Raw genomic sequence first — 18,951 nt, 5'->3', positions numbered from 1 at the left:
CACCCTCCCATCAGAAAGCCATGATTTATTATTTATTTATTTTTGGCTAGAAATGGACTTTTACTTCCATTTTCCATCCCACCCCAACAACAATGGGTTCACTTAAGGATTGCAACAATCGCTTTACGACGGCTGCAAAAAAAAAAAAAGAAACCCGTCATAAAATTGCTCATAGTTGTGTGGTGATCTGCTTTATGAGCATCACTGCTTACGGCCGAAATGGTGGGCTTAATGATGGTTGTTAAGTCGAGGACTACCTGCAGATCCCCTTCGAGGCGCGGTGACCGGAACTGCACATAATATTCCAAAATGCGGTTGCACCATTGATTTATATAAGGGCATTATCCTATTGACATCTCTATTTTCAGCACCGTTTCTTATTATCCCTAACTTGCCATGGGCTTTTCCCCCCCCCCAATGGATGCAAAATGTATCGACACCTTCATTGAACTGTTTACCGTTACTCCGAGATTTCTGTTCTCATCAGCCACTGCCTAGCTCCCATCCCCATTAACTTACGCAGCTGCAGATGGGATTTATTTTATTTTTTAAAATTTTTATTTGACACTAATGTGCATCCCTTTACACCTCGCTTTGAACGACATCTGCAATTTTGACACCCACGCCTTTAAATGCGCTCGAAATCCTTTTGGAGCTCTTTGCAACCCGTTATTGTTTTAACCGCTCTGAATAATTTAGTACCATCAACAAGCGTCACTGTTCCATTAAGCTGCACCCGATTCCAGATCATGTAATAAATATATTTAAAAGCAGAGGTCCTAAGACAGATGCCGGAGGACATCACTAGTTACACCCCACGATAGCGAGAGAGGGAACATTTAAACAAGCCAGATAATATTAATAGATATTAATAGATAAAATTAATAGATATCTACCTATTAGATAGAATTGAGGCCTTTGAACTCTGGTGCTGGAGAAGACTCCTGCAAGTCCCTTGGACTGCAAGGCGATCCAACTGGTCAGTCCTAGAGGAGATCAACCTTGACTGCTCTTTAGAAGGCCAGATCCTGAAGAGGAAACTCAAATATTTTGGCCACCTAATGAGAAGGAAGGATTCACTGGAGAAGAGCCTAATGCTGGGAAAGATTGAGGGCAAAAGAAGAAGGGGACGACAGAGAACGAGGTGGCTGGATGGAGTCACTGAAGCAGTAGGTGTGAGCTTAAATGAACTCCGGAGGATGGTAGAGGACAGGAAGGTCTGGAGGAACGTTGTCCATGGGGTCGCGATGGGTCGGACACGACTTCGCAACTAACAACAACAACTAGCTATAGATAGAGGAAACTCACATTACAGAGGCATGAAGCCAGAAATTATTCTTTTGCTCATTTTTTTTTCATCACTTAAAGAGCTGTTTTAAATATCTTTTCTGTTAAGCATTTTGGCAGCTGCTAAAACCAAATGAGAAAATTTTCCAAGCACGATTCTCAAACAGTTCCTTGTAGCAAGTTTTATAAAGACGACAAGCTTGGGTGGTGTTACAAAAATTCAAGCCCTGAACTATTTCCCATTTGGGATTAATGTATAAAATCGAGGCAAGACGCAAGAGTGAAAATTCTCTGATAGTCTTTCTAGCATTTTTCCTATAATCTAGAGAGGTGGCAGCTTTTTTCATGGATAACAGCGAATTTCCGTAGATAACAGAGAATTTTCATGGATAAGAGACAGTATGGGTAATCCTTGAGTTACGACCACAATTGAGCCCCAAATGTATGTTGCTAGGTGAAACATTTGTTAAGTGAATTTTGCCCCTTTTTTACAACTTTTCTTTCCAACGTTGTTAAGTGAATCATTGCATCTGTTAAGTTAGTAACCCAGTTGTTAAGTGAATCTACATTCCCCATGTTTTGCTTGTCAGAAGGTCGCAAAAGCTGATTACGTGACCCCCGGGACACTGCAACGGTCATAAATACAAACCACTTGCCAAGCATCTGAATTTTGATCACGTCACCATGGGGATGCTGCAATGGTCATAAATGTAGAAAAATGGTCATAAGTCACTTTCTTCCGTGCCGTTGTAACTTTGAATGGTCACTAAATGAACTGTTGTAAATCTAGAACTACCTGTACTGCATCCACTTTTCGTCACCACGATACATAGAAGATGCTATCTAACAAAATGAAATTCAAGGGTGAAAAATGAAGGAAGGAAGATCCACCCACCATTGAGGAATGGACACTAAAAGTTGTGCATTTGGCAGAGATGGCAAAAATTTCATCATACCTTAAAGACCATTCAAATGAAAGATATATATCGGAATGGAGACGATGGATTGACTATATACAAAAAAAGTATCCGAACAAGAAGATACATATAGCTTATGAATGAAATAATTTTTAACTAGTTTATGTTTATAGTTTTTTGAGTTATAAGGAGTTAAAGACTTAGGGAGAATATGAATGCAATAATTTGTTAGCATATTTTAGCTTTATGTTTGTGAATGCTATACCCTGTGCTTGTTCTGGGAAGTCTAGGGAGGGGGGTAGGGGGGGAAGGAGGGGAAGGGGGGTGGGAGGCAGGGGGGTGGGTGGGGTTGAGGGGGGAAGGGTGGGGGGGAGAAAATGTTTGTGTTTCCTATAAAACTTTTTAATAAAAAAAATGGAAGGTTCTACATTTAGGCAAGAAAAATAAAATGCACAGGTACCGTATATGTGGTACCTTGCTCAATAGTAGTAACTGTGAGGGGGATCTTGGAGTCCTAGTGGACAACCATTTAAACATGAGCCAGCCATGTGCAGCAGCTGCCAAAAAAGCCAACACAGTTCTAGGCTGCATAAACAGAAGGATAGAATCAAGATCCTATGAAGTGTTCATACCACTTTATAATGCCATACTTAGAATACTGCATTCAGTTTTGGTTGCCATGATGTAAAATAGATGTGGAGACTCTAGAAAGAGTGCAGAGAAGAGCAGATAAGATGATTAGGGGACTGGAGGCTAAAACATATGAAGAATGGTTGCAGGAACTGGGTATGTCTAGTTTAATGAAAAGAAGGACTAGGGGAGACATGATAGCAGTCTTCCAATATCTCAGGGGCTGCCCCAAAGAAGAGGGAGTCAAGCTATTCTCCAAAGCACCTTGAGGGCAGGACAAGAAGCAATGGCTGGAAATTAATCAAGGAGAGAAGCAACTTAGAAATAAAGAGAAAATTCTTGACAGTTAGAACAATTAATCAGTGGAACAACTTGCCTCCAGAAGTTCTGAATGTTCCAACACCGGAAGTTTTTAAAAAGACATTGGATAACCATTTGTCTGAAGTGATGTAGGGATTCCTGCCTAAGCAGGGGGTTGGACTAGAAGACCTCCAAGGTCCCTTCTAAACTCTGTTATTCTATTCTATTCTATTCTATAATGTGGAAAGCCTGGAAAGTGTGCAGAGAAGAGCAACAAAGATGATTAGGGGACTGGAGGTTAAATTGTATGGAGAACGTTCAACTCTAGTTTGAGAGACCTAGGTATATCTAACTTACTGAAGAGAAGGACTGGGGGTGTGGGGGCAGGATAGCTGTCTTCCAGTACCTGAGGGGCTGTCACAGAGAAGAGGGGATTGACTTATTCTCCAAAAGCACCAGAGGGCAGGACGAGAAGTAATGGATGGAAACTTGTCAAAGAGAGATCCAACCTAGGAGAAATTGTCATGAAGTGAGAGCAATGAACGGAACAGCTTTCCTCCCAGAGTTGTGGATGCTCCATCACCGGAGTTTTTCAAGGACAGACTGGACAACCATTTGACTGGGATTGTTTTAAGGTCTGTCTTGGACTAGAAGACCTCCAAGGTCCCTTCCATTCTATTTTTTCTAGTTGACGCCTTGCCCAATAGTCTCCTGAATCTTTTATCAGTCCAGAAACTGACCGTCACCTTTACACTACAATTGTCATGTTTCCTGCCTCACTGCGGAGAGAAACCCTACGGCCAATTTTTCCGTGTGCTTAGCGGGGGGGGGGGCGCTCAGGGACCCAGGAAAAGCGAGTTCCCCCGCTCTCTTCAACCTCTCTTACAATGAAACCCAGCTTGCACTTTGCAATTCGCAACGATCCGTTTCCTTGGCCAGGATCCAAAACATACATCCCCAAAAACAAAATATTTCTATTTAGTTCCAAACAAGCCAAAGGGCCCATCATCCTTCCCATTAGCGCTTTGGCTGAAGTTTTGGCAATTACCTAGTTCCCAAAGTTAACTGGGTCCAGTTTGTAATTCTTGGCTGCAGGACAAATCAAGCATCCCATCGTTCAGGAATTCTCTTGAAATATAAAAGCCAGTGCTGAGACTGAAGGAGCGGTTTTGTGGTTGTGCTCGTAAATACACACACACACACACACACACACACACACACACACACACACACACAGGCTGTTCTACAATTCTGCTCTGAATCACTGCACCCAATGCTGTGTGATTAATGAGAATACTGTCAGCATTCTGATGCTGCCGTAAAAAGACGAGGCTTGCCTTTTCAACTACTTATTTTCTCTGTAGATAATATCCCCTAGGAGATGGGACGGGGTGAGGTCAGAAGCTGGGGAGACTGACTTGGAAGATGGCCAATGAGAAGATGAGAATTGGGGAACGGAAAGGGAAGGGTTTGGGGGTCAGAGGGTTAGTATCGGCTACGACGAAGTCAGGGCCAGATCTGTCCTACTCAATAAATGGAATATTTCAGCAAAGATTAATTGTTTGGGAGCGCAATTTATTTGAGATGACATCGAAACCTGACAAATACTTAATACATCTATAGAGATTCTCAGTCATCCCAAAAGTGCTTTTTTTCAGGAGGCAACTGGACTTTCTTGTTTTTTTTTTCTTTTGAAGACGTTTTGCTTCTCATCCAAGAAGCTTCTTCAGCTTTGACTGGATGGTGGGTAACAGAAGGATTTATATTCCTTGCAGACAGCTGGTCATTTGCATCCTTTTAGAAGGTTGTTGAAGCACTTGGAGACTTTTAGCTATACAATTTTGAATGAAGACCCTTTGAATGGTGTGGGAGTAGGAAGGCATTTCCAGAGGAAAAAAATTGCAGACTACAGGAACCATTTGCACTACTCAGGTGACCCCCGAGGACACAGACAAACCTCCAAGTGGCCTCAACAACTCTCTAAAAAGAATGCAAATGATCAGCTGCCTGCAAGGAGCATAAAACCTTCTATTCCCCACCATCCCATCAGAGCTGAAGAAGCTTCTTGGATGAGAAGCAAAATGTCTTCAAAAGAAAAAACAAGAAAAACCAATTGCCTCCTGAAAAAAAGCACCTTTGGGACAACCATGACCTGGATGACGGAGAATCTCTACAGACTTTTCGCCAGTGGGGAAATTCAAATTTTTTTACTACCGGTTCTGTGGGCGTGGCTTGGTGGGCATGGTGTGGCTTGGTGGACGTGGCTTGGTGGGCCTGGCAGGGGAAGGATACTGCAAAATTTTCATTCCCTCCCCACTCTGGGGCCAGCCAGAGGTAATATTTGCCGGTTCTCCGAACTACTCAAAATTTCTGCTACCGGTTCTACTGAACCTGTCAGAACCTGCTGGATTTCACCCCTGCTTTTAGCTATACAATTTGGGATGAACACCCTTGGAATGGTGTGGGAGTAGGAATGGATTTCCAGAGAAAAAAAATAAGTCTGCAGGAACCAGGAGCACCACTCAGGTGACCCTGAGGACACAGATGAACCTCCAGGTGGCCTCAAGGAGACTCTAAAAGGATGCAAATGACCAGCTGTCTGCAAGGAGTATAAATCCTTCCGTTCCTCACCATCCAGTCAGAGCTGAAGAAGCTTCTTGGATCAGAAGCGAAACGTCTTCAAAAGAAAAAAAACAAGAAAGTAAATTTGCCTCCTGAAAAAAAACACCTTTCAGATTCCATTGGGAAGATTTCTCTTCTTTGCCCCATCCAATCCTAGAGGTCTTCTTGTTGCCAGAAATTGTGTTCCAGAAAGGAAGAGCAATCTGAGGATTAGTTTTTAGGGGTGTGTGTGTGTGTGATATACAGGTAGTCCTCAACTTATGACCACAATTGAGCTAAAAATTTATGTGGAACTAAGTGAAACATTTGTTAAGTGAACATGCTATGCTCCATTTTGCAACTTTCCTCGCCTCCTTTGTTCAGCGAATTGCTGCAGTTCTTAAATTAGTCGCACGGTTGTTAAGCGGATCTGGCTTCCCCATGGACATTGCTTGTCAGAAGGCCGCAAAAGGAGATTGCATGACCCCGGGATGCTGCGACGTCATAAACGTGAGTCAGTAGCCAAGCCTCTGAAGCAGAGGTGGGTTTCAGCAGGTTTTGACCCGTTCTGGAGAACCGGTAGCAGAAATTTTGAGTAGTTCAGAGAACTGGTAGTAAAAATTCTGATTGGCCCCCATCTATTCTCTGCCTCCCGAGTCCCAGCTGATAAGGGAGGAAATGGGGATTTTGCAGTAATCTTCCCCTGGAGTGGGGTGGGAATGGAGATTTTACAGTATCTTTCTCCTGCCACGCCCACCAAGCCACGCCCACCAAGCCACACCCACAGAACCGGTAGTAAAAATTTTTGAAACCCACCACTGCTCTGAAGGTAAATCATGTGACCCTGGGGATGCTGCAAAGATCGTAAGCGTGAAAAATGGTCATAAGTCCCTTTTTCAGTGTCACTGTAATTTTGAACCGGGGTGAAATGCTACCAATTTGCTCCGGTTTGGGCGAACCGGTAGTTTAAAAAAAAAGCTACCAGTTCGTCTGAACCGGTATTTCCGACAATCAGCTGTGCTGCACGGTTTATATTAGCTAGAAAGAGAGAGCGCAAACAACCAGATGACTGCCAAGAAACAGGATCCCTCCGTCTCCCCTAACAGCCTGCCAGAACCGATGAAGCTTCTTAGATGAGAAGCGAAATGTCTTCAAGCAGGGGTGGGTTCTAAATTTTTTTTACTACCGGTTTTGTGGGCGTGGCTTATTTTGTGGGTGTGGCTTGGAGGTCATGTGACTAGGTGGGCGTGGCTAGCTGGTCAGAGTCATTTCTGGAAGGTCCTCGCACTTACGACCAGTCCTCGCACTTACGACCCGACTCATTTGTTTGCTTTTAACACTGATCAGCTGTAGGATGGCCCTTTGAAGCCCTGCGGCAAGAGTTTAAACAGTTTTTTTCCCTCTAGTCATCAGCTGGGACTCAGGAGGCAGCAGTAGATTGGGGGTGGGACCAAATAAAAGGTAAGAATAACGTGGGGGGGTGGGGGGGTGGGAGGGCGGGGAGGGAGAACCGGTTCGGTGACGTCATATCGTCATCGCTACCGGCTCGGCCGAACCGGACCAAACCGGGAGGAACCCACCACTGTCTTCAAGGGATCAAAAAAGAAAGTCCAGTTGCCTTTTGAGAAAGCACCTTTGAGACATTTCAACTAAGGCATATTTCTTTTAAATGAAAATGCAATAAATCATGAGTAAGTCAAGACACCTTCTCAATGGCTGGGAGCTAAAATTGGCACTGTTTTGCTTGCCTAGAACCTGGCAAAGCTTCCAACCAATTTTAATTGTCCTAAGCAGGGATGGGCTTCTGGTTAAGGAGAACCTCGAGCTAAGATTCTGTGCAGTTCAGAGAACCCTCAAATCCCACTCCTGGATGGCCCTGCCCACCCAACCCAACCCCACCCCGCCTCTCCCAGGAGTCCCCACATGCCCCATTTTGGATGCAGGTAAGGGCAGGGTGCACGCGGAGGCTCGGGGAGGGCGAAAAACAGGCCTGCTGGAAGTTTGGGAAGGCCGGAAATGGGCCTGTTTCCGGCCTCCAGAGGGCCTCCAGAGCCTGGGGAGGCCATTTTCGCCTTCCTGGAGGCTCAAGAAAAGCCTCTGGAGCCCGGGGAGGGCAAAAACAACCCCCTCGTGGTGCAGGAGGCCAACTAGCCACGCCCACCCAGCAACCGAGCAGAGAACCCCTTTCTAAAATTTTTGAAGCCCACCCCTGGTCCTAAGTAAAGAATAGTTAGAGAGCAAGTGGGGAATTTAAGGACTGGGCTGTTCCAAGTCCTGTTTTCTACCGACACGTACAAGAATTCCCAGATACAGATAATTTTAATTAACAGTTTGTCCATTAATAGAAACGACAAAGTCGAGATTGTTCAGGGTAGGTGGGGGGGGGGTTGAAGGGGAGTGAGAATTAGTCCACTGATAATAACAAAAGTTTCTGCCTCCCAATTATCCAGAGGCGATGCAATTTCACTGTCGTACAGAAGGAAAGAGTCAAATATGTGTGTTTTCCAAATGGTCTCTTCATAGTCCCAGCGGAGTGAAGATAGGGTTTGGGTGGGGAGGAGAGAGAAAGAAGGAAATATTCATTCATTCATAACAAAACCTAGAAATCCACTAATGAGGCATTGTCTGAGCAGATGCCAGCAAGCCTGAAGCACCAAGTAGAGGATAGTGAGTGATCCCATGGAGGCGTGCTCTTTTAAAGTGGAAGGCATCTCCCATTCCTTGGCTGCCAACATCACCCGGCCGAACATTTGGCGTTTCAGTTGTGGATGGATACTTCCTGCCTGTCCGGTGGCTGAATCCTTGTCACTTACGCAGGCCTAGGAAAAAATGTGAACACAAAAGAGTTTAGAAGAGGGGACCCCAGAGTGAGAGACAGCCAGCCATCTGCACGCTTTGCCACCATTCAAGAAATGTTCATGCAACATCATAATCTCCTGGAAGGTCTTAATGTGTGCCAAGGATGTGTAAAGATACGGGAAGATGGTTTTGGGAGACGGGAGGAAGAGCTGCAGACAAGACACTATCAGACAAGTGTGTGACCTAGGCTTCCCCAAAAAGCACGAAGCTTTTGTCTTGGTCCTGACAAAACCCCTTTTATTAAACGAATGTGAATTCCTCTCATTCGCCTTCAGCAAAGGCCTCGCAAACAGCCTTTCAAAGGTGAACTTATGACCACAGACCTTATCTAGCTTGGAAAGCTGCCATGTAAATATTTTCCAAACTTGCAGTGCTGTGCAAGGAAAGACTTGGCACAGAGTCTCGACAGATTCATACTCCTGAACCGAACGACCAAACGACCGAATTGTTTCCTGCAAAAGCCCACTTCCCTTTTGCTCCTCTTTTATTTCCTATGGGAGGGGCCATTCATTGTCCACCTGTGGCTTTACTCCTGAGTCGACCCTGATTTTTTACCTGTTCTTTTCTTCTGGCAGCTCTGCGCACACTGAGAACAGGCTCCAGCTGTTCCTCTGCCTCACTACTGTCTAACTCCGGAGGCAGCTGATAACTGCCAGACGGCCTTGGCCCCCTTTCTGCCTCCGACGCAGAGCCCTCGTCCGAGCCTCCCCCAGCCTCCAGGACTGGCCCATGTTCCTCCCCAACCTCCTCACTGTCCGACTCTGCTGCTAGCTCCTCTGGCCGCTGGCGGGCCACAACAAAGTGGCAGCTAAATCCGCAGAAGGAAGGAGGGCATGGCAAACATCTCAGAAAGGATCCTCCCTAATACCTTGGACTGTAAAGGTGAGAAGGGGAAGGGGAGAAATGCCCTTTCAGACTTACGAGGCTGCTGCCAGTCTTGTGAGGCAGTCCAGATTAAAACGCACTCGAAATCCAGAAGTATTAAGTCTAAATTTATTGTAATGTTACCTTAACAGAATCTTGCAGATTCTAAAAAAAAAAAAATCTCTGACAGAATAACAGAGTTGGGAGGGACTTTCGAGGTCTTCTAGTCCAACCCTCTGCTCAAGCGGGAGATATTTTAATTGGTTTTAAATGTGGGATTTTAAATTTGGGGGTTTTATAATTGAGCCAATTATTTAATAATTTTAATTATTTAAATTTTGTCTGTCTTTGTGCTTTTAATCAGGCTGTACATCGCCCTGAGTCCTTCGGGAGAAGGGCGGTATAGAAATAAAATAATAATAATAATAATAATAATAATAATAATAATAATAATAATAATAATAATAATAATATATCATTTCAGACAAATGGTTGTCCAGTCTCTTCTTGAAAACCTGTACTGATGGAGCATCCACAACTTCTGGAGGCAAGTCATTCCACTGGTTGATTTTTCTCACTGTCGGGGAAATTTCTAGGTTGGTCGTCTCCTTGATTGGTTTCCATCCGTTGCTTCTTGCCCTGCCTTTTGATGCTTTGGAGATAGAGTGACCCCCCCCTCTTCTTTGTGGCAGCTTCTGAGATATTGGAATGCCAGCAAGCCCGAAGCATCAAGTAGAGGATAGTGATTCCATGGAGGTGTGCTCTTTAAAGTGGAACAATTAATCAGTGGAACAGCTTGCCTCCAGAAATTGTGGATGCTCCAACACTGGAAGTTTTTAAGAAGAGATTGGATAACCATTTGTCTGAAATGGTATAGGGCCGTGATGGCGAACCTATGGCACGGGTGCCACAGGTGGCACATGGAGCCATAATAGTGGGCACGCGAGCACAGCTCCGCACGCATGCGTGCGCCAGCCAGCTGATTTTTGGGCCTTCTGGGCCAACCAGAAGTCAGGAAACACACTGTTTCCAGCCTCTGGAGGGCCTCCGGGAGGTTGGGGAAGGCCGTTTTGGCCCTCCCCAGGCTCCTAGAAAGGCTCTGGAGCCTGGGGAGAGCAAAAAACGGGCCTACCGGGCCCACTGTGCCATCACATGCCAAAAGCGGGGGGAGCACGGGGGGGCAGGGCGCATAGAATTATGGATGTGGGCACACGTGCATGTGACCCCACCGCGCTCCCCCCACTTTTGGCACGCGATGGCAAAAAGGTTAGCCATCACTGGTATAGAGTTTCCTCCCTAAGCAGGGGGTTGGACTAGAAGACCTCCAAGGTCCCTTCCAACTCTGTTTTTCTATTCTCTTTTCTCTTTTCATTCTATTCTATTCTATTCTATTCTATTCTATTCTATTCTATTCTATTCTATTCTATTCTATTCTATTCTATTCTATTCCATTCTATTCCATTCCATTCCATTCTTCTATTTTCTGCCGAGTTTTGCAACCGTGAAGTCACTTTATTGTGAAAACCCAAAGATCCAGCCAGGATAAACGATGGGGTTTTTTTTTCTTCTCCCTCTCTCCTTCCACTCTCCTCATTTTGCAGCACCCTTAGGAGACCGTTAGTCATGCAAGAAAGAATTGTGCTCCGCTAAAGTCATCATAATACGTGCAAGGATTTATTCACCGGAAACCTGCAAGCATTAGAGGAGAGAAAACTAGTGCCGGTCAGTTTGCTCCGTGCAGCGTCTCTGCGGTCTTCCAGGGCAGGTTTTGCAATTGGCAGCCCATCTGCTAAAGGCTGCACTTTCTGTTCCCCACAGAAGGGAATCACTCAGTGTCAAACCCGCAGCTCCTTATTATGCTCGATTCTCTTGGTTGCGTCAGTGAGCGATGCTTAATTGCCAGCCATCGTACCTCCGAGAAGGCATTTTTACAGGGTCCTTTTTACCGCCGTACTCGGGGCTCATACGTTTCCAGGATGTAAGCACGACTCTGGGCCGCAGGGATTCTTAATCACCAACATTGTTATGCCATCTTGCTTGCAAAACCATCGGCCACCTTCCTTTTTACCTCTCCCTGGTTCCTTAAGCCCATCTTTTCTTCTTATACTTCGGCCCTGACCAGAGATGGTATTCAACCAGTTCGGACCAGTTTGGGAGAACCAGTAACAGAGATCGCGGCACCCACCTGCCCCGCCACTATGCCGTCATATTTAGGCACATTTTTAAGGCCAGGTGCATGCGGAGAAGGGGCACGTTAGAGCAAAGCGCATGTCCAGACAGCCGGGCGCATGTGGGGAAGGTGCACACACGCACGAAGCTCGTATGCGCATGCACGGCGAACCGGTAGTAACAAAATGTGAAACCCACTGCTGGCCCTAACCTTCTTTCTCCTCTGGATGAGTAAAGCAAACAGCTTTGCCATTGCTCCACAGAGGCATCGTGTATCCCCACTTTGCATGAAAAATCAATATTTAATCTCTGGCTGCATCCCATTCAAATGAGGAGCAATTTGGAAGGTATACAATCCTGAAACTCAAGGAGTATTTATCTCCTTTTTTTAAAAAAATTTGATTTATATGCCGCCCTTCTCTGGAGACTCAGGGCGGCTTACAATGCGTTAAGCAATAGCCTTCATTCTTTTGTATATTTTATACAAAGTCAGCTTATTGCCCCCATAACTGGGTCCTCATTTCACCTACCTTAGAAAGGATGGAAGGCTGAGTCAACCTTTTCACCATTCTAGGACAGAGGTATCAAACTCAAGGCCTACGGGCCAGATCCGACCCATTGGGGAGCTTAGATCTGCCCCGCGGGGCCACCCTGAAAACAGCGAAGTGCCTCTGCCAGCGGAAATGCCGTTCAGGAGGGCCACGTTATGTCCCTCCCAGGCTCAGTTTTCAGCTGCCACAGCCTCCTGCAACCCCCTGACAGCGATTCTGCCTTTATTATTTTTACAAATGACTCAAGGCAGCAAACATATCTGATGCACCTTCTTTCTCCTATTTTCCCCACAACCAACAATCCTGTGAGGTGGCTTGGGCTTAGAAAGAGATGGAATGAGCTCCCCCCCGGAGATACGGAGGATCCCGGATCTGTACACCTTCCGCCGCGCTTTGAAGACCTTTTTATTCCACCAGGCGGGCCTGGCCTAATGTTTTCCCTCTTTTCTTTTTAATATGCAAATTTTAATCTGTTTTTTTAAATGATTGGGGTGTTTTAATTTGTCTGGGCCAAATTGTTTAATTCGATTTTATCCTGTTTTTTTAAATTTTGTATTTATGTATTTTACTGTTTGGCCGTTCACCGCCCTGAGTCCTTCGGGAGTAGGGCGGTATACATATCAAATAAAGATAAAGATAAAGATGATAAAGATAAAGATGATAAAGATAAAGATAAAGATAAAGATGATAGATAAAGATAAAGATAAAGATGATAGATAAAGATAAAGATAAAGATGATAAAGATAAAGATAAAGATAAAGATAAAGATGATAAAGATAAAGATAAAGATAAAGATGATAGATAAAGATAAAGATAAAGATAAAGATGATAGATAAAGATAAAGATAAAGATGATAAAGATAAAGATAAAGATGATAAAGATAAAGATAAAGATGATAAAGATAAAGATGATAAAGATAAAGATGATAAAGATAAAGATAAAGATAAAGATGATAAAGATAAAGATAAAGATGATAAAGATAAAGATAAAGATGATAAAGATAAAGATAAAGATGATAGATAAAGATAAAGATAAAGATAAAGATAAAGATGATAAAGATAAAGATAAAGATAAAGATGATAAAGATAAAGATAAAGATAAAGATAAAGATGATAGATAAAGATAAAGATAAAGATGATAAAGATAAAGATAAAGATGATAGATAAAGATAAAGATAAAGATGATAAAGATAAAGATGATAAAGATAAAGATGATAAAGATAAAGATAAAGATAAAGATGATAAAGATAAAGATAAAGATAAAGATAAAGATAAAGATGATAAAGATAAAGATAAAGATGATAGATAAAGATAAAGATAAAGATGATAGATAAAGATAAAGATAAAGATAAAGATAAAGATGATAAAGATAAAGATAAAGATGATAAAGATAAAGATAAAGATGATAAAGATAAAGATGATAAAGATAAAGATGATAAAGATAAAGATAAAGATAAAGAAAGAGTGACTGGTCCAAAGTCACCCAGCCGGCTTTCATGGCTAAAGCAGGATTTGAACTCATGGTCTGCCACTTTCTAGCCCAGTGGCCTAACCACCAGACCAATCTGGTTTGAAACCCTGCTTTGATTCTCCCAATCACTGGCTTTTTCATTTTCTCATAACTACCATGAGAAGCTAAGGGAGACTAATAAGATCAAAAAACTCCTGTCCTATTACTTTGGTCCAGTGGTGGGATTCAAATAATTTAACAACTGATTTGGCTAGGGTCAGGTAGGCCGTTGTGGGAGGCGTGGCCCATCCCTGTCTTCCAGCTCTACTGCACATGTGGGACGAGCCTCCCGCGATGGCCAGCCTGACCCTGAGTGAACTGGTTGTTAAATTACAACCCCCTCCTTTATCAAAGTGGATTCTGGGTGCTGCGCTGCAATGGAGAAATGGGAAACGGAGCGGCTGGCACGAGGAAAGGAGGAGGAGTAGGGAGAAGAAAGAGAGAAAGCGGCCTTCTCCTTCGCTCACACCGGCTGCTCAGAGGTGGGATTCAGCCGGTTCGGACCAGTTCGGGGCAGGGGTGGGTTCTAAAATTTTTTTACTACCAGTTCTGTGGGCGTGGCTTATTTTGTGGGCATGGCTTGGTGGGGGGTAATGTGACTGGGTGGGCATGGCCAACATTTTTAAAAAAAAACTTTTAAAAGCATTTTTTCTACAACCTTAAGAGGTTGCCGAAAAAAATTCTTTCAGAAGCCTCTGACGATCAGGCAACTCAGCTGGGATCACCAGAGGCTTTTAAAAGCATTTTTTCCCCTACAACCTCTTCGGCCAAGAGGTTGTAGAAAAAATGCTTTTAAAAGCCTCCGACGATCCCAGCTGAGCCGCGCGATCATCACAGGCTTTTTTTTTTTACTTTTAAAAGCATTTTTTCGGCGGAAAAGGTTGTAGAAAAAATGCTTTTAAAAGTTAAAAAAAAAGTCTCTGATGAGGTGGGCGGGCTAAGCGAGTGGCAACCGGGCTGGGGACCGGTTCAGGGGTGTGGCCAGCCAATGTTATTACCGGTTCTCTGAATTACTACAAATTTTTACTACCGGTTCTTGTGAACCGGTGCGAACCGGAAGCAACCCACCACTGGTTCAGGGGAACCGGATGTAAATTTTAATCTGGTTCGTCGAACCAGTAGTTGCAAGGACTGGCTGACCCCACCCACCCTGCCCCTCCCCTCCACATGGAGTCTCCACGTGGCCCATTTTGGATGCCAGGTAAGTGCAGGGCCCACATGGAGGCTCTAGAAGGGCGAAAAACGGGCCTACCGGAAGTACTAGAGCCCAGGGGAGGCCATTTTTGCCCTCCCAGAGCTTCAAAGAAAGCCTCTGGAGCCTGGGGAGGGCAAAAAGCCCCCCCCCGTGGTGCAGGAAGCCAACTAGGCCACGCCCCCATGGCCACGCCCACCCAGCAACCGGGCAGAGAACCGGTTGCTAAAATTTGCCACTCCCACCCGTGCGGCTGCTCCATTGTCCATTTCTCCATTGCAGCAGAGCGCTGCACCGCGGAGCTTGTCCCACTCACCACCGCCCAGATGCCCTCGCTTCCCCCCAAGCAATTCTTGCAGCAGGAGTGTGTTTCCGGGCTGGGCAAATGCGATGAGAGACAGCCCAGCCTGTGCTGATGGTTTCCAGCCCATGCACTGATGGCTTTGACAAAAGCCACATCTGATAATCCCATAGCCGGCAAGCTTGGAAGCTGCTTTTGGCCAGAGAAAAATGGTCTTCCGCCATTCTTCAGAGCTATCAGTGGCCATCTGAAGGGCTGCAAGGAGGTAAGCATTGGCGGAAGCCAGTTTGACTCCATGCTGTGCATCTCGCCATGGAAGCAGACTGTATTTCTCTGGCCAAGTTTCTTATGAAGCTGGCAGCTTCAGATCCATACAGCATCCGGATGTTTTTCCCAGGGTTACTATTGGTTTCTGTTTTAAAAAATAAGCTGCTCAGATCCAGCACATAGGAAGGAGGGCTGTTTCTGTAACCAGAGTCCACAACTACCAAGCAAGAACCTTTCTAGTACTTTCCTTCTTTCCTTCCTCTTTCTTTCTTTCTCTCTCTCTCTCTCTCTCTCTTTTTTTTTTTTTTTGCTTTAATTTATATGCCGCCCTTCTCCGGAGACTCAGGGCGGCTTACAATGCGTTAAGCAATAGCCTTCATACTTTTGTATATTTATACAAAGTCAGCTTATTGCCCCCACAAACCGGGTCCTCATTTTACCTACCTTAGAAAGGATGGAAGGCTGAGTCAACCTTGAGCCTGGCGAGATTCGAACTTGCAGTAATTGCAAGCAGCAGATGTTAAATACAGTGCTTTAGTCCACTGTACTACAGGCTCTACTGGCTTCTTCTTTCTTCCCATCTACTTCCTTCCTCTCCTCCCTCCCTCCAATCTTCCTTCCTCCCCTCTTCCCTTCCTTTCCTCTCTCCTTCCCTCATTTCCTTCCTGCCTGCCTGCCTTCCTCCTTCCCTCCCCTCTCTTCCCTTCTCTTCCTCCCTCCTTTCCTCCTTTCCTTCCTGCCTGTCTCCCTCCCTCCCCTCCCCTCTTCCCTTCCTCCTTCCCTCATTTCCTTCCTTCCTGCCTTCCTCCCTCCCTCCCCTCCCTTCCCTTCCTCCCTCCTTCCCTCATTTCCTTCCTTCCTGCCTGCCTGCCTACCTTCCTCCCTCTCTCCCTTTCTTCTTACTTCCCATTTACCTCCTCCTCCCTCCTTTCCCCACTTCCCTCCCTCCAATCTTCCTTCCTACCTCCCCTCCTCCTCCCCTCTCTTCCCTTCCTTCCTCCCTTCCCTTCTTTCCCCTTCCTTTTCCCCTTCCTTCCCTCCCTCCCTTCCTTCCTTCTTCCCATCTCCTTCCTTCCTGCCTCCCCCTTTCCCCTTCTTTTCCTTTTTTTCCTTTCCTTCCTTTTCCTTTCCGTTCTTTCTTTCTTTCTTTCTCCAAATCCCACACTGCTAGAGCTCTGTCAAATTAGCTCAGCCTGCTCCTTCTCTTTCGCATTAAATGCCGGGCCTAGAAGAGAATGCAAGAGGAATGCAATTGAGGTGCCAAAGGCCTTACTGGCTTTGCATTCCATCCAGCTAATTCAGAAGAGGGCAGCTGGGTTACAGCAATATCCCGCATTCTCCCTCGTTTATTTATTAATCACGTTCGTTTGCCACCCACCTTGCCACCAGGAGATTCTTCCTGACCTGCTCTGTTGTAAATTTTGCCAAGTGCATTTGCAGAAGCAGAAGCTGCCCCCCCCCTCCCCGCAGTATTTATAGGGTCCCTGAAAATTTGGATGGTCTTCTTGTACTGTATTGCAAAGTGAGCGGATAACGTTATGAATTGTACTTTTGCCTGCTTTTTTTTCTTTTTTTTCCCCAGTATTCTAGGCATATTCTTATTTATTAGATTTTTATCCTGCCTTTAGTACTTTAGAAGTAATGCTCCTTCCTCCTCCTGTTTTCCCCACAACAACCCTGTGAGGTAGGTTAAGAGCCGCGGTGGTGCAGTGGTTAGAGGTCAGTACTGCAGGCTGCTTCTGCTGATCACCGGCTGCCAGCAGTTTGGCAGATCGAATCTCAGCAGGTTCCAGGTTGGCTCAGCCTTCCCTCCTTCCGAGGTTGGTAAAATGAGGACTTAGATTGTTGGGGGCAAGAGGCTGACTTTGTAAACCGCTTAGAGAGGGCTGTTAAAGCACTGTGAAGCGGTATATAAGTCTAAGTGCTATTGCTAGTTGGGTTGAGAATGAGTGACTGGCCCCCAAATCACCCAGCTGACTTTCATAGCTAAGGTGGGACTAGAACTCACTGTCTCCCAGTGATTGGTCCAAAGTCACCCGGCCAGCTCTCATATCTATGGCAGGACTAAAATTCACCGTCTCCCAGTGATTGGTGCAAAGTCATCTGGCCAGCTCTCATATCTAAAGCAGGACTAGAATTCACTGTCTCCCAGTGATTGGTGCAAAGTCATCTGGACAGCTCTCATATCTAAGGCAGGACTAGAATTCACTGTCTCCCAGTGATTGGTCATCCAACCAGCTCTCACAACTATGGCAGGACTAGAATTCACTGTCTCCCAGTGATTGGTGCAAAGTCATCCAGCCAGCTCTCATATCTAAGGCAGAACTAGAATTCACTGTCTCCTGGTTTTTTATACCAGCACATTCACACTACACCAAATTGGCTCTATCTCTTCTATCTATTAGGCATCTCAGTAACCACATTCTTACACCGCGTCTGAAGTTATAACCATAATTTGCTGATTTTTTAATTTCTTTCTTAACCATCATTTGAGCAGGTTATAAGTGAAAGAATCTGTGGAACCTGCTAAATGTTTCCTTTAGCCAGTTCGATGTTGGTAAGGCAAAATTATAATGAATCGGCAAGCTTTTTCTCAGACTCAACACCGAACGGATGGTTAGAATCATAGATTGGGAAGAATCGAATCCAATCCCTTGGTCTGTGCAGGATTTTCATAGTCAGAAAAATTGGCAAAATTGATGAAATTAGTTGGGGAATCTTTGTGATCACAAGATTCAGAGGTGGCCTCAGGTGGAAGTCAAGATGACGGCTACAAGGGTCAGTCCAAGCTCTACCTATTTAAATATGTGATAGATAGAGGACAGACAGACAGACAAATAGATGAGATAGATAGATAGATAGATAGATAGATAGATAGATAGATAGATAGATAGATAGATAGATAGATAGATAGATAGATAATAGATGATAAATGATAGATGATAAATAGATAGACGATAGATAGACAAACATGATAGCTAGATAGATCAATAGATAGATAGATAGATAGATAGATAGATAGATAGATAGATAGATGAGTTGATAAATGATAGGTGATAGACAGACAGACAATAGCTAGCTAGCTAGCTAGATATGATAGATACGATAGATAGATAGATAGACAGACAGATAGATAAATATAGACAGACAGACAGATAGATGATAAATGATAGATAGATAGATAGATAGATAGATAGATAGATAGATAGATAGATATAGAGACAGACAGACATTTACATAGATAGACAGACAGAAATTGATAGATAGATAGCCAGACTGACAGATCTATTTATTTATTTATTTATTTATTTATTTATTTATTTATTTATTTATTTATTTATTTATTAAAATTTGTCTATATTATTAAACATGTTGGACATGATGCAACCATCTTGGTGTTATCTCTGCCATACAAAACTAAAGTGTAACACAAGCCTCCTGTGTATTCAATATTCATTGTTAATTGCCAATTATATACACTTACTTAACCTTTTATAGACGCTT

General features: G+C 44.4%; 1 protein-coding gene across 2 annotated transcripts in view; it reads right to left on the bottom strand.

The window, feature by feature from the left end:
• Positions 1–8,035: 8,035 nt before the first annotated feature.
• NKAIN4 (sodium/potassium transporting ATPase interacting 4) overlaps positions 8,036–18,951 on the bottom strand; it is a 153,860-nt gene continuing 142,944 nt past the window's right edge. For both annotated transcript variants that reach the window (XM_087889019.1, XM_087889020.1), the window contains one exon: positions 8,036–8,554. In XM_087889019.1, the coding sequence (XP_087745145.1) occupies positions 8,545–8,554 (10 nt within the window). In that variant the 3' untranslated portion in view covers positions 8,036–8,544. The remainder of the gene's footprint in view (positions 8,555–18,951) is intronic.

The sequence above is a fragment of the Pantherophis guttatus genome, chromosome 3 (genome assembly GCF_059756535.1).
Source record: "Pantherophis guttatus breed Tessera chromosome 3, ASM5975653v1, whole genome shotgun sequence".
NCBI lineage: Eukaryota > Metazoa > Chordata > Lepidosauria > Squamata > Colubridae > Pantherophis > Pantherophis guttatus.
Note: the sequence above shows the minus strand (reverse complement) of the source record. Positions and strands in the feature narration are given on the sequence as shown.